This window comes from Athene noctua, chromosome 31 (genome assembly GCF_965140245.1).
Source record: "Athene noctua chromosome 31, bAthNoc1.hap1.1, whole genome shotgun sequence".
NCBI classification, from domain to species: Eukaryota; Metazoa; Chordata; class Aves; order Strigiformes; family Strigidae; genus Athene; species Athene noctua.
In genome coordinates, this window is record NC_134067.1 from 389,822 (window position 1) to 405,020 (window position 15,199).

Sequence of the window (15,199 nt, forward strand, 5' to 3'; positions counted from 1 at the left end):
CCCCCGCCCCCTCCCAGTCCCCGCAGCCTCTCGGCCGAGCAGCTGCGGCAGCGGGGGGGGGGCGGGGGGGGGGAAGGACCCTAAAAATTCCAAACTGCCCCCCAGCCGCCCGCCGCCCCCCCCAGGCCGTAACCCACCCCCCAGGGCCCCCCCCCCCAGTTTTTCAGCCGACCAGCAGCGCCCCGGGGGGGGCCCCCCCCGCCCCCCCCGCCCCATCCCCGCTCGGGGAGGGTGCAGAAGTGGGGGAGGGGCGGGGGGGTGCACCAGCACGGGGGGGGGGCGGCGGCGGCGGGGGGGGGAGGAGCGTTGTGGGGGGGCCCCGGGGGGGGGGCGGGGTCACAACCCTCCGATTCCGAGTCGGAGAGTTTCGGGGGGTAGAGCGGGGGGGGGGCGGCGGGGGGGGCGCAGGGGGGGTGACCCCGGCACAGGTGGGGGCGGGGCGGGGGGGGCTGCAGCAGCGGTTGGGTTTCGGGGTCCCCCCCCCCTCCTCTTTCACCCCCCGGGGGGGGCGGCGCGGTCTCTCGCGGGGGGCGGGGGGGGGGCTGCGCTCGTCCTCGTAGGCCAAGCGGGCGTAAGCGAAGGGGGGGTCCCCCCGCCCCGGCCCCCCCCTCCCGCGGCCCCCCCAGGCTCTCGTAGAGGCCCCGCAGGGAGCGGCGGGGCCAGGGGGGGGTGAAGGGGTCGGGGCCCCCCCCCGCGGGCGGGTAATAACCCGGGGGGGTGCGGGGGGGGGAGCGGGGACAGGGGCCCCCCCCCCCGGCTCAGGCCCTGGGGCTCGATGGGGCCGTAGAACCGGTGGAAGAAATCGGGGGGGCCCCGGCGGGGGGGCGGAGGGGTGCGGGGGGGCCGCCAGCGCTCGGGGGGGCGGCGCTCGCGGGGGGGGGGTGGGGGTGGGCAGGGACGGGGGGGTCGGGGGGGGGCGCAGCGGGTGGGGGGGGGGTGGGGGGGTCCTCGGCGCTGCAGCAGCTGTACATGCCCTGGGGGGAGGGGACACGGGGGGGGGGGATTGGGGGGGGCGGCCCCCTCCCCCCTCCTTGTCCCCAGCCCCCCAGTGTCCCCCCGGGTCCCCCCCCCATCCCCGGGCCCCCCCATATCGCCCCCCCACGTCCCCCCAAACCCCTCCCCGTCCCTGTCGCCCCCATCTCCCTCCCCGGCCCCCCCCGGGCCCCCCATATCCCCCCAACTCCCCCCCTCCTCCCCTCCTTATCCCTGTTGCCCCCCATCTCCCCCCCCCACCCTCTCCCCGTCCCTCTGTGCCCCCCCTCTGCCCCCCATCTCCCCCCTTGCCCCCCAGCCCCTCCCCTCTGCCCCTCCCCATCCCTCCGTGCCCCCCAAACCCCTCTGTGCCCCCCCCCCTGCCCCCCATCTCCCCCCTTGCCCCCCAACCCCTCCCCTCTGTCCCCCCCGACATCCCTGTTACCCCCCCAAACCCCTCTGTGCCCCCCCCTCTGCCCCCCATCTCCCCCCTTGCCCCCCAACCCCTCCCTCTGTCCCCCCCGACATCCCTGTTGCCCCCCAAACCCCTCCGTGCCCCCCCCTGCCCCCCATCTCCCCCCAACCCCTCCCCTCCGCCCCTCCCCACATCCCTGTTACCCCCCCAAACCCCTCCGTGCCCCCCCCCGCCCCCCATCTCCCCCCAACCCCTCCCCTCCGCCCCTCCCCACATCCCTGTTACCCCCCCAAACCCCTCCGGCCCCCCCCCGCCCCCCATCTCCCCCAACCCCTCCCCTCCGCCCCTCCCCATCCCTCTGTGCCCCCCATCTCCCCCCCGTGCGCCCCCCCGGCCCCCCCGTACCCTGCTGAGCGCCAGCAGCCCGCGCAGGCGGCGGGGGGGCCCCGGGCGGTGCCGCAGGCGCCAGTGCACCAGGTGCTCCCAGGCGAAGACGCCGAGGCTGAGCCCCATGGCCACCAGCAGCATGTAGAACACGCCCGCCATGTTGTCGATGTCCAGCTTGCTGCTCATCACCTCCAGCTTCTCCTGGTGCAGATCCCCGAGAGCCACAGGCGCTCCAGCAGCTCGATCTCGTCTGCGGGGGGGCCGGGGGGGGGACGCGCACGCGCGCGGGCGTGGGGAGGGGGGGTTAGGGGCAGCCTGCGGGGGGCTTTGGGGGGTGCTGGGGGGGTTTGGGGGAATCCTGGGGGGCTTTGGGGGCAGATTGGGGGGGTTGAGGGGCAGCCTGGGGGGATTTGGGGGGTGCTGGGGGGGTTTGGGGGCAGATTGGAGGGGTTGAGGGGCGGCCTGGGGGGTTTGGGGGTTCCTGGGGGGGGTTTGGGGGGATACTAGGGGCATTGGGGGGTTCCTGGGGGGGTTTAGGGGGATCCTGGGGGGGTTTGGGGGCAGATTGGAAGGGTTGAGGGGCAGCCTGGGGGGGTTTGGGGGATGCTGGGGGGGTTTGGGGGGATCCTGGGGGGGTTTGGGGGGAGATTGGAGGGGTTGAGGGGCGGCCTGGGGGGGTTTGGGGGTCCTGGGGGGGGTTTGGGGGGATACTAGGGGCATTGGGGGGTTCCCTGGGGGGGTTTAGGGGGATCCTGGGGGGGTTTGGGGGCAGATTGGAAGGGTTGAGGGGCAGCCTGGGGGGTTTGGGGGGTGCTGGGGGGGGTTTGGGGATTCCTGGGGGGGTTGGGGGGATTTTGGGAGGGGTTGGGGGGATATTGGGGGGCTTTTAGGGGCTGCCTGGGGGGGGTTTAGGGGATCCTGGGGGGATTGGGGGGATATTGCGGGGGGGGGGGGGTCTAGGGGCATCCTCATCCCCATCCTCACCCCCCCAGACCCCCCAAAACCCCTTGACACCCCCCCAAGCCCCGCACACTTCCCCCAAATCCCTGCAGCCCCCCCCCCGGCCCCCCCGGTGCCCCCCCCGGTGCCCCCCCGGTGCCCCCCCGGTGCCCCCACCGTCTCCCAGCAGCTGGAGCAGGGCCAGGTCGACGGGGCGCTTCCAGCGGGAGCCGCGCTGCAGGGCGATGCCGTAGCCCGTGGAGGCGAAAACCTTCCCCGAGCCGATGGTGACGAGCTTGCAGCCCCTCCTCCTTCCGCGCCATGTAGTTCAGCACCGCCGCGTCGTAGATGAAGGCGTCGAGTTTCCTGCCCCCGCCCCGACGCCCCCCGTCAGCTGGGGCAAAGGGGAGGGGACGGCACACCGGCCCAGGGGTGCCAGGACACGCCCACAGCCGGGCCCGAAGGGATAAACCCCGCCCACAAGGCGCCCAGACACACCCACAGGCCCATCTGTGCCGCTAAGACCCGCCCACTGGTGCCCAGACCCGCCCACAGGCCCATCTGTGCCACTAAGCCCCGCCCACTGGTGCCCAGACATGCCCACAGGCCCATCTGTGCCCCTAAGCCCCGCCCACAGGCACCCAGACACGCCCACAGGCCCATCTGTGCCCCTAAGCCCCGCCCACAGGCACCCAGACACGCCCACAGGCCCATCTGTGCCCCTAAACCCCGCCCACAGGCACCCAGACACGCCCACAGGCCCATCTGTGCCCCTAAGCCCCGCCCACAGGCGCCCAGACACACCCACAGGCCCATCTGTGCCCCTAAGCCCCGCCCACAGGCACCCAGACACACCCACAGGCCCATCTGTGCCCCTAAGCCCCGCCCACAGGCACCCAGACACGCCCACAGGCCCATCTGTGCCCCTAAGCCCCGCCCACAGGCACCCAGACACGCCCACAGGCCCATCTGTGCCCCTAAACCCCGCCCACAGGCACCCAGACACGCCCACAGGCCCATCTGTGCCCCTAAGCCCCGCCCACAGGCGCCCAGACACACCCACAGGCCCATCTGTGCCCCTAAGCCCCGCCCACAGGCACCCAGACACACCCACAGGCCCATCTGTGCCCCTAAGCCCCGCCCACAGGCACCCAGACACGCCCACAGGCCCATCTGTGCCCCTAAGCCCCGCCCACAGGCCCGCCCATTCCTTAAGCCCTGCTCAGACTCCAAGCCCCACCCACAAAGTTCAGGTGCCCCCAAGCCCCGCCCACAGCCACACCCATTCCCTTAAGCCCTGCCCAGAGCCTTGCCCTGCCTATAAGCCCTGCCGACAGCCCCACCCATTCCCTAAGCCCCGCCCATAGCCACACCCATTCCCAAAGCCCCGCCCACTGCCCCACCCATTCTCCTTCCCGTTTTCCTCCCCACAGCGGCTGCAGGTGCCCCCGTGCCCCCCATCGCCCCCCCATGCCCCCCATCGCCCCCCATGCCCCCATCGCCCCCCATGCCCCCATCGCCCCCCATGCCCCCCATCACCCCCCATCACCCCCCGTCGCCCCCCATTGTCCCCCCATTGCCCCCCCATTGCCCCCCATCGCCTCCCATCGCCCCCCATCGCCCCCCCATTGCCCCCATCGCCCCCCATCACCCCCCATCGCCCCCCATTGCCCCCCCATTGCCCGCATCGCCCCCCATCGCCCCCCATCGCCCCCATCGCCCCCCCATCGCCCCCCATCGCCCCCCATTGCCCCCCCATTGCCCCCCCATTGCCCCCATTGCCCCCCATCGCCCCCCATCGCCCCCCATCGGCCCCCATTGCCCCCATTGCCCCCCCATTGCCCCCCCATTGCCCCCATCGCCCCCCATCGCCCCCATCGCCCCCCATCGCCCCCCATCGCCCCCCATTGCCCCCCCATTGCCCCCCCATTGCCCCCATCGCCCCCCATCGCCCCCCCATCGCCCCCCATCGCCCCCCATTGCCCCCATCGCCCCCCCATCGCCCCCCATCGCCCCCCATCGCCCCCCATTGCCCCCATCGCCCCCCCATGCCCCTTATTGCCCCCCCATTGCCCCCATCGCCCCCCCATTGCCCCCCATCGCCCCCCATCACCCCCCATCGCCCCCCATCGCCCCCCATCGCCCCCCCATTGCCCCCCCATTGCCCCCCATGCCCCCCATCCCCCCCATTGCCCCCCCATTGCCCCCCCATTGCCCCCATCGCCCCCCGTCGCCCCCCATGCCCCCGTTGCCCCCGTACCCCGCCTTGAGGTGCTGCAGCGCGTCCTCCACGCCGCGCTGGTTGAAGGCGGCCATGTAGCTGTGCATGGCCGGGTAGTTGCTGCGGATGTTCTTCTCCGTGCTGCCGTTGGGCACCGTCCCGAACTTGAGCGGCGGGTACTGCTCCTGCGGGCGCTGGAACTGCCCGGGCGTCGGCACCCCGCCCGGCGCACCCCGGCACACCCACACACCCACACACCCACACACACCCACACACACCCTGACACACCCACACACACCCACACACACCCTGACACACCCACACACACCCCGGCACACCCACACACACCCACACCGCACCCTGACACACCCACACCACACCCTGACACACCCTGACACACCCACACCACACCCCAACACACCCACACACACCCACACACACCCACACACACCCACACACACCCACACCGCACCCACACACACCCACACCGCACCCTGACACACCCACACACACCCACACACACCCTGACACACCCTGACACACCCACACCACACCCCGACACACCCACACACACCCACACACACCCACACACACCCACACACACCCACACCGCACCCACACACACCCACACCGCACCCTGACACACCCACACACACCCACACACACCCTGACACACCCTGACACACCCACACCACACCCCGACACACCCACACACACCCACACACACCCACACACACCCTGACACACCCACCCGCACCCTGACACACCCTGACACACCCCGGCACACCCACATCGCACCCACACTGCACCCACACACACCCTGACACACCCCGACACACCCACACACACCCTGACACACCCTGACACACCCCGGCACACCCACATCGCACCCACACACACCCACACACACCCTGACACACCCACACACACCCCAACACACCCACACACACCCACACCGCACCCCGACACACCCCAACACACCCACATCACACCCTGACACACCCTGCCACACCCTGCCACACCCACACACACCCCGACACACCCTGACACACCCCGACACACCCCAACACACCCATACCACACCCTGACACACCTTGACACCCCCCAACACCCCCTGACACCGCCCCCTGACACACCCACACACACCCACACTGCACCCCGCCTGTCACTCTGCTTGTCACCCTGCTGCATGTCCTCACCCCACCTGTCACCCTGCCACCCCCCCATCAACCCCCCGCCACCCCACTTGTCACCCCACCACCCGTCCCACCACTGCCTGTCCCCCCCACTTGTCACCCCGTCACCCCACTTGTCACCCTGCCGCCTGTCCCACCACAGCCTGTCACCCCACCACCCCTCCCATCACCCTCCTGTCACCCCACTTGCCACCCTGCTGCTTGTCACCCTGTTTGTCACCCCACTTGTCACCCCTCCTGTCACCCCGCTGCCTGTCCTCACCCCGCCTGTCACCCCACCACCCCTCCCGTCACCCCACTCGCCACCCTGCTGCTTGTCACCCTGTTTGTCACCCCACTCGTCGCCCCGCCGCCCGTCCCCGCGGTACCTTGCGGTCGCTGAGCCCCGACACGGTGTCCACGTACTCCTCCTGGATCATGAAGGCCGCCAGGTTGGCCGTGTAGCTGGCGAGGAAGATGACGGCGAAGAAGGCCCAGACCAGCACCATGATCTTGCTGGTGGTGCCCTTGGGGTTCTCCACCGGCACCGAGTTGTTGAAGACCAAGGCCCAGAGCAGCCAGATGGATTTGCCGATGGTGAACTTGGAGCCGCCCGCGCCTGGGGACGGGGACGGTGTCACCTCGGGGTGGGGGCGGTGTCACCTCGGGGTGGGGGCGGTGTCACCTCGGGGATGGGGACGGTGTCACCTCGGGGACAGGGATGGTGTCACCTCGGGGACGGGGCCGGTGTCACCTCGGGGTGGGGGCGGTGTCACCTCGGGGATGGGGACGGTGTCACCTCGGGGTGGGGGCGGTGTCACCTCGGGGACAGGGATGGTGTCACCTCGGGGACGGGGACGGTGTCACCTCAGGGTGGGGGCGGTGTCAACTCAGGACAGGGACTGTGTGGGGACAATGTCACCCCAGGGACAGCAACAGTGTCACCCCAGGGACAGGGATGGGGCGGGGACAGGCACGGCATCACCTCAGGGACGGGGACGGTGTCACCTCGGGGTCAGGGATGGGACGGGGACAGGGACGGTGTCACTGCGGGGATGGGGACAGTGACAGTGTCACCCCAGGGACAGGGACGGTGTCACTGCGGGGATGGGGACAGTGACAGTGTCACCCCAGGGACAGGGACGGTGTCACTGCGGGGATGGGGACAGTGACAGTGTCACCCCAGGAGTGAGGACGGTGCCACCGCGAGCACAGGGGACACCCCCAGTCCCGCCCCCCTCGACCTGAACCCGAAGCCGCGCCGGTGTCCCCCCGCCCCCCGTCACCCCCCCGGTGTCACCCCGTGCCAGCGTGTCCCCGCTCACGTTGGCCACTGGCCAGGCTGCGGTTGTAGCCCACGGGGCTGAAATACTCAAAGATGAAGACGGTGACGGCCACGACCGTCAGGCACATGACGAACATCATCACCCAGACGGCCGGGCTGTAGGGCTCTGCGGGGGGGACACGGCGTCACCCGGCGCCCCCCGCGCCCCCCGCGCCCCCCGCGCCCCGCCCGTACCCAGGAAGGCCGAGGGGGACACGGTCCCGTTGCTGCGCGACACCATGACGCTGATCCCCGTCTCCACGAAGGGGACGGAGAAGTCGATGATCTCGGATCGCTCCTCGTTGATGGTCAAAGAGCCAATGGCCATGTCGGCCCGGCCGTAGAACACCTGGGGGCGTGGCCAACGGGGGGGCGGGGCCGTCAGGGGGGCGGGGCTAAGCGGGGGAAGGGGCTAACGGGCAGGAGGAGGCGGAGGGGTTGGTAAGGGGGGGAGATGTAAGAAGGGGGAAGGGGCTTAAGAGGGTGGGGCTGTGGGAGGGGCTTAAGAGGGTGGGGCTGTGGGAGGGGCTTGATAGGGAGGGGCTTGAGGGGTGTGGGAGGGGCTTAAGATGGGAATTGGGGGCGGGGCCTAAAAGGGAGGGGATGGGGGGGCTGGTAGCGGGGGGAGGGTGGAGCTGTAAAGGGAGGGAGGAGGAAGGGGGAGGGGTTGGGGAGGGGCTTAAGAGGGTGGAGCTGTGGGAGGGGCTTGATGGGGAGGAGCTAAAAGGGTGTGGGGGGGGCTTAAGGAGATGTTTAAGATGGGAGAGTTGTGGGCGGGGCTTAAGGGAGGGAAAGGGTTGGGGAGGGGCCTAAAGGGGAGGGCTTGGGGACGGGCTTAAGAAGGCGGGGCCATGGGCGGGGCTTAAAGGGGGAGGAGCCAGTGGGTAAAGGAGGAGGAGCTGTGGGAGGGGCGTGTCCAGGTGGTCCCCAAACCCCCGGGCACCCCAAATGTGGGGGGGGCTCCCCCTTGAACCCCTCGCGGGTGTTTTGGGGGGCTCCCACCCCCCAATACGTGGATTTTTTTGGTTTTTTGGTTTTTTTTGGGGGGGGGGGGGGGGTCTCCCCACCTCTCCCACCATCCCGTTCCAGACGCCGTCGATCTTTTTGCCGTGTTTGCCGTTGGTGACCAGGTAAAGGTCGTAGGTGAAGCCGACGGCGCGGGCCAGGCGCTTCAGGATGTCGATGCAAAAGCCCTTGCAGCATTTCTTCTCAAAAACCGCCGGTTCCGCCGCGCCGCTGCGGGGCGGGGGATGCTCAGCGACGCCCCAAAAACCCCCGGGGACCCCCGCCCTGGGCCGAGGATCTCCACACACCCCCCCCCCAGCCCCCGAACCTGGAGGTGCGGTTGAGCTGCTTGCGGCAGGGCACGGAGTCGCGGATGCAGGTGCCGGTGACGGGGTCGATGTTCTCCACGATGACGAAGGGGCGTTCCTCCAGGGTGGCCACGCTCAGGTGCTGGTCGTCGTCCACCGGTTGGAGGAATTTCCCGTAACGGGACCAAACCGGGTATTTCATCCGCAGGATTCGGTGTTCCCAGCTGCCCACCTGCCGCCGGGGGTGGCGGGGTGACGTCCGAGTCACGCTCGGACTGATGTCACCAACGGGGACAACGGGGCGTCACCGTGACGGCCGAGCTACAGCCGGACACGCCCCCAGGCAGATGGACACGGGGGAAGGTCGGTGGGGAGGACAAGGGTGGTGGAGGGGTGACGCCTGAGTCACAGTCGGACTGATGTCACCCTTGGGGACAACGGGGCGTCACCACAACAGTCACTCTAACAGCCGGACACGCCCCTGGAGGGACGGACACGGGGGAAGGTCGGTGGGGAGGACAAGGGTGGTGGAGGGGTGACGCCTGTGTCACAGTCGGACTGATGTCACCCTTGGGGACAACGGGGCGTCACCCTGACGGCCGAGCTACAGCCAGACACCCCCCGCACGGACACGGCGTCCCCGCAGCAGGGAGACGTTGGGGAACACTCAGAGGGAAGGTCACGGGGTCACCGTGGCCGAGTTGTGTCACCGTCCCTGCCCGGGTGTCACCGTCCCCACCCTCGGGGCCGTGTTGTTGTGACAGAGCAAGAGTGTGCGTGTGCGTGTGCGTGTGCGTGTGTGTGGACACCCGCCGGCGCCGCAGCCCCCGGGGGACCCCGGATGTCACCGTGTGACTGGGATGACAAACCCCGCCCCCCTCCCCGGGGCCCTGGGGACGAGGTGACGGGGCCGAGGCCGCGCCGCGGGTGTCGGGGGCGCTCACCACCTCCCAGCTGCGCTCCTTGTTGAGGGAGATAACGACCAGCGAGGGGTTAACGAGGTACCCGTCCTCGTTAAAGGAGAAATCCTTCTCCCCCCACGTGATGTTCATGAAGTACCTGCTCGGGGAAGGCGGGGCGGGGGGGTGACAGGTCACGGGGGCGTCCCCGCGCGGTGTCGGGGCTGGGGGGTGGGCGTGTGCCGCCGCCCGCGCTCACCGGTGGAGGTTGTCGTTGATCTGGGTGACGTTGGGGGCGCGGCAGTCGTTGTTGAACTCGGGGATGAAGCCGTAGTCGCGCAGCAGCGCCTCGGCGCCCTTGGCCACGATGGCGACGCCGTTGCGCACCCGGTGCTGCAGGTCGTCGCGCCACCCCGCCGACAACACCGCGAAGAGCCCGGCCGGGAGGTGCTCCGGGACCTGGTCGCTTCCCCCCAGGTTGGTACCGACCACGAACCAAACGTAACCGGGCCCGGCCAGGCCGGCGTCGCGCGCCGCCCGGAAAATGGCCTCGGCCTCCTCGCGGGAGCAGTAGAGGAGGCGGATCTGGGCGCTGACCTCGCGCAGCTGCCGCCGCAGGCGCGTCCCCTCGGGGTCGTCGGTCAGGTTCAAGGTCAGGACGCCGCGGTGCTCCCACCCGATGAAGCTGCTGTCGGTCAGAACCTCCACGTAGTCCACGAAGTCCTCGTAGCCCGGGAAGAGGGTGGTGACGACGGCGAAGGCCGTCCAGTCGTACTCCTCCAGCACCTCGAAGATCACCTGGAGCTGCTGCTCCGTGGAGGAGCCCAGCTGGAGGAAGGTGGAGCCCTTCTCCTGCGGGGGGGCAAGGGCGACGGGGTGACACCGGGGACGGGGTGACACCGGGGACGGGGTGACACCGGGGACAGGGTGAAATTGAAGAAGGAGTGACAATAGGAAGAGGGTGACGGCGGGGAGAGGGTGACAATGGGGAGGGCGTGACAGCAGAGGGAAGGTGAAATTGAAGAAGTGACATTGGGGAGGGGGTGACAATAGGAAGTGGGTGACAATAGGAAGTGGGTGACAATGGGGAGGGGGTGACAGCGGGGAGGGGGTGACAGCGGGGAGGGGGTGACACCAGGGAAAGGGTGACAGCGGGGAGAGGGTGACGGCGGGGAGAGGGTGACAATGGGGAGGGGGTGACACCAGGGAAAGGGTGACAGTGGGGAGAGGGTGACAGCGGGGAGAGGGCAGTGACAAGGAGCAGGTGACAACAGGGGGTGGGTGATAATAGGGAGGGGGTGACATCGGGGAGTGGCTGACAACGGGGAGGGGGGGACGTTAAGGAAGGGGTGACAATAGGAAGCGGGTGACCACAGGCAGTGGGTGACATTGGGGAGAGGGTGACAATAGGGAGCGTGCGATGACAGGAAGGAGGTGACAACAGGGAGCAGGGGACGATGGGGAGGGGGTGACAGCGGGGAGGGGGTGACAGCGGGGACAGGGCCCCGGAGGGGGCTGGGGCTGGTGGGTGTGGATGAGGGTGGGGTCGGGTTGGGGACACCTGGGTGACCCTTAGGCACGGTTGGGGACCGTTGGGGGGCTCTGGACATGGCTGGGGACAGCTGGGTGGAACTGGGTGGAACTGGGGACAGCTGGGTGGCTCTAGATGAGGCTGGGGCTGGGCTGGGGACAGTCGGGGTGGGGACAGCCGGGTGGGGACAGCCGGGCACCTCCACACACAGTTGGGGACAGTCAGGTGGGGACAGCTGGGTGGGGACAATCGGGCACCTCCAGACACAGTTGGGGACAGTTGATTGGGGACAGACAGTCGGGTGGGGACAGCCAGGTGGGGTGGGGACAGTTGGGCACCCCCAGACACAGTTGGGGACAGTTGGGTGGGGATGGTTGATTGGGGACAGACAGTTGGGTGGGGGCAGCTGGGTGGGGACAGTCAGGGTAGGGACAATCGGGTGGGGACAGTCAGGCACCTCCAGACACGGTTGGGGACAGTCGGGTGGGGACAGTCGATTGGGGACAGACAGTCAAGTTGGGGACAATCGGGGTGGGGACAGTTGGTTGGGGACAGTCGATTGGGGACAGCCGGGTGGGGCCGGGACAGTCGAGTTGGGGACAGTTGGGCACCCCCAGACACAGTTGGGGACAGTTGGGGTGGGGACAGTCGATTGGGGACAGACAGTCGAGTTGGGGACAATCTGGGACAGTTGGTTGGGGACAGTCGATTGGGGACAGCTGGGTGGGGCCGGGACAGTTGAGTTGGGGACAGTTGGGCACCCCCAGACACAGTTGGGGACAGTTGGGGTGGGGACAGTCGGGCACCTCCAGACACGGTTGGGGACAGTTGATTGGGGACAGACAGTCGGGTGAGGTGGGGACAGTCGAGTTGGGGACAGTCGGGCACCTCCAGACACGGTTGGGGACAGTCGGTTGGGGACAGACAGTCGGGTGGGGACAGTTGGGCACCCCCAGACACAGTTAGGGACAGTTGGGTGGGGACGGTTGATTGGGGACAGTTGGGGTGGGGACAGTCGGGCACCTCCAGACACGGTTGGGGACAGTCGGTTGGGGACAGACAGTCGGGTGGGGACAGCCGGGTGGGGCCGGGACAGTCGAGTTGGGGACAGTTGGGCACCCCCAGACACAGTTGGGGCCATCCGGGGCGGGGCCATCCGGGGCGGGGCCATCCGGGGCGGGGCCATCCGTGCCCCGCCCCCTGCCCACGCCCCCACCTTGGGCGTGAGGACGATGGCGGCGCCGCCGTTGATGCCGACGATGGGCACGGAGGTCTGGGCCGAGATGAAGTCGAGGATCTGGGCCACGGCCTCGGAGCGGGCGTCGTCCTCGAAGACCACGCCGTGGATGCGCAGGGACGAGAGGACGTCGCAGAGGCGCACGATCAGGCTGCGGGGGTCGGTGTCGTTCAGCACCACCCCCACCGCGTTCACCTCCAGCGAGAAGTTCCGGAAGGTTCCGGGCCCGAGGCGGGGCCCGGCGGGGCCGTAGGAGGCGCCGCTCAGGACGACGGCCACGTTGAGCGCGCGCCGGGCGGGGCCCTCGGGGCGGGGCTCCAGGAAGGGGCTGGCGCAGGCCAAGGCCAAGGCGAAGAGCATCCTGCCGGCGGGGGAGGGGCCCCGCGGGGGGGTCATGGCGCCGTGCCCTGCGGGAGGGGGGAGGGAGGAGGGCGGGGACAAGATGGCGGACGGAGGAGCCGGGGCAGGGGGACGTACTGGTGGGAAGGGAGCGCACCAGTGTCTCCCAGTATCCCCCAGTAACCCCCCGGAACCTGGGGTGGTTGGGATAGTGCCCACCAGTACCTCCCAGTATCCCCCAGTGCCCTCCCAGTATCCCCCAGTGCCCTCCCAGTGCCCCCCAGTGCCTCCCAGTGCCCCCCCAGTGCCTCCCAGTGCCCCCCCAGTGCCTCCCAGTGCTCCCCCAGTGCCTCCCAGTGCCTTCTAGTGTCCCCCCAGTGCCTCCCAGTGCTCCCCCAGTGCCTCCCATTGCACCCCAGTGCCCCCCCAGTGTGCCCCAGTGCCCCCCAGTGTCTCCCAGTGTCTCCCAATCAGGTGTCCCGGGGGACTGGGGACGGGCGCAGGCAGAGTGCGGGTGGCGGGGGGGGACAGGCAGGGCCGGGGGGGTCACGGGCAGGCGGGGGGGGGGGCAGGCAGGTCCCTGCCGCAGAGCCCCCCCGTCAGCGGGGACACGGGGGGGGACACACAGTCAGCACCCCCACACCCCCCGGGCCCCCCCCGGGCCCCCCCGTGTCCCCAAATGTCCCCAAATGTCCCCAAATGTCCCCACCCCCCCCCCGCCGTACCTGCCCCGAGCTCCGGGGGGGGCGGCTCTGCCTCATCTCGGCCGGGGGGGGTCCGGGGGGGACAGGGGGGGGACACGGGGGGACACGGGGGGACACGGGGGGGTCGGAGGCGGCAGCTGCACCTGGGGGGGGGAGGGAGGGTGAGGGGGGACCCCCAAAAGGGTCCCCGCCCCCCCCCAAATCCAGTTCACCCAGTTGGGTTCCAGTCTGCCCCCCCCAGCACCTCCCAGTCCCTCCCAGTCCCCTCTAACTGCATCCCAGTCCCTCCCAGTTCCCCCCAACTGCATCCCAGTCCCTCCCAGTCCCCGCTCACTGCATCCCAGTCCCTCCCAGTCCCTCTAACTGCATCCCAGTCCCTCCCAGTCCCTCTAACTGCATCCCAGTTCCTCCCAGTCCCTCTAACTGCATCCCAGTCCCTCCCAGTCCCCCCTCACTGCATCCCAGTCCCCCCTCACTGCATCCCAGTTCCTCCCAGTCCCCCCTCACTGCATCCCAGTCCCCCCCAACTGCATCCCAGTTCCTCCCAGTCCCCTCTAACTGCATCCCAGTCCCTCCCAGTCCCCCCCAACTGCATCCCAGTCCCTCCCAGTCCCCTCTAACTGCATCCCAGTCCCTCCCAGTCCCCCCCCAGTCCCCTCTAACTGCATCCCAGTCCCTCCCAGTCCCCCCTCACTGCATCCCAGTCCCCCCCAACTGCATCCCAGTCCCTCCCAGTCCCCCCTCACTGCATCCCAGTCCCCCCCCAGTCCCCTCTAACTGCATCCCAGTCCCTCCCAGTCCCCCCTCACTGCATCCCAGTCCCTCCCATTCCCCCCCCAGTCCCCTCTAACTGCATCCCAGTCCCTCCCAGTCCCCCCTCACTGCATCCCAGTCCCTCCCAGTCCCCCCCAGTCCAGCCCCGCCACCACTCCCCCCCCCAACCCTGCAGCACCCGCCGCCGCTCACAGAATACTAATGGGGCCGGAGCGTGCGGCTGTGCGGCTGCCGGGCCGCCTGTCCCCGTCCCCGCCTGTCCCCGTCCCCAGGGCCCCCCCCTGCCCCCCCCCGCCCCTCCTGCCCCCCCCTGCCCCCCCCCGGCCTCCCCCCCCCCCTCCAGGGGCCACATACGTGAGGGAAAAGCGAGGTGTCGGGGTGTTGTGGCGGGTGTTGGGGGCAGTCGCGGTGTCGGGGGGGGTCGGGGGGGGGGTTTGGGGGTGCCGGGGGGGTGTTTCGGGGGTGTCGAGGTGTTGGGGGGGGTGTTAAGGTGTTGCAGGGTGTCGGGGTGTTACAGGTTGTAAGGGCGGGGTGTTGTGTCGGGGTGTTGTGTTGGGAGGGGGGGGGTCGGAGATGTCCGGGGGGGGTGTCAGGGTGTTTTGGGGGTGTCGGGGGGTCGTTGAGGTGTTGGAGGGTGTCGGGGTGTTACAGGTTGTAAGGGCGGGGTGTTGTGGGGAGGGGTGTTGTTTCGAGGGGGTGCTCAGGGGTGTCGGGGGGGTCAGGGTGTTGTGTCGGGGAGGCGGGGGGGGTGTGGGGGGGGTGTCAGGCGGACCGAGGGGTGTTGGAGGGTGTCGGGGGGTTGTGCTGGGGGTGCCCGGGGGGGGGTCGGGGGGGTTGTGTCAGGGTGGGGGGTGCGTTGGGGTGTCGGGGGAGGTCGGGGGGGTTGTGCCGGGGTGTTGGGGGGTGTCAGGGTGTTGTGTCGGGGTGTCGGGGGGGGCTGTGGGGGGGTCCCCGCTCACCTCTCACGCT

General features: G+C 70.0%; 2 protein-coding genes across 2 annotated transcripts in view; one reads left to right on the forward strand and one right to left on the reverse strand.

Moving 5' to 3' along the window:
* The window catches only part of LOC141972061 (glycogen [starch] synthase, muscle), a 12,360-nt gene extending 11,687 nt beyond the window's left edge, over positions 1-673 (forward strand). Inside the window, exon 15 of the mRNA XM_074929825.1 lies at positions 627-673. Within this exon, the coding sequence (XP_074785926.1) occupies positions 627-673 (47 nt within the window). The remainder of the gene's footprint in view (positions 1-626) is intronic.
* On the reverse strand, positions 625-13,486 carry LOC141972160 (glutamate receptor ionotropic, NMDA 2D-like). Its single transcript, XM_074929985.1, is given in 15 exon segments — positions 625-974; positions 1,793-1,980; positions 1,983-2,024; positions 2,891-3,017; positions 3,019-3,079; positions 4,974-5,134; positions 6,499-6,728; positions 7,435-7,560; positions 7,629-7,782; positions 8,501-8,669; positions 8,767-8,978; positions 9,691-9,805; positions 9,905-10,497; positions 12,393-12,820; positions 13,478-13,486. Coding segments are annotated over 14 exon segments (2,811 nt in total). The 5' UTR covers positions 12,810-12,820; positions 13,478-13,486; the 3' UTR covers positions 625-758.
* Between the last annotated feature and the right edge of the window lie 1,713 nt (positions 13,487-15,199).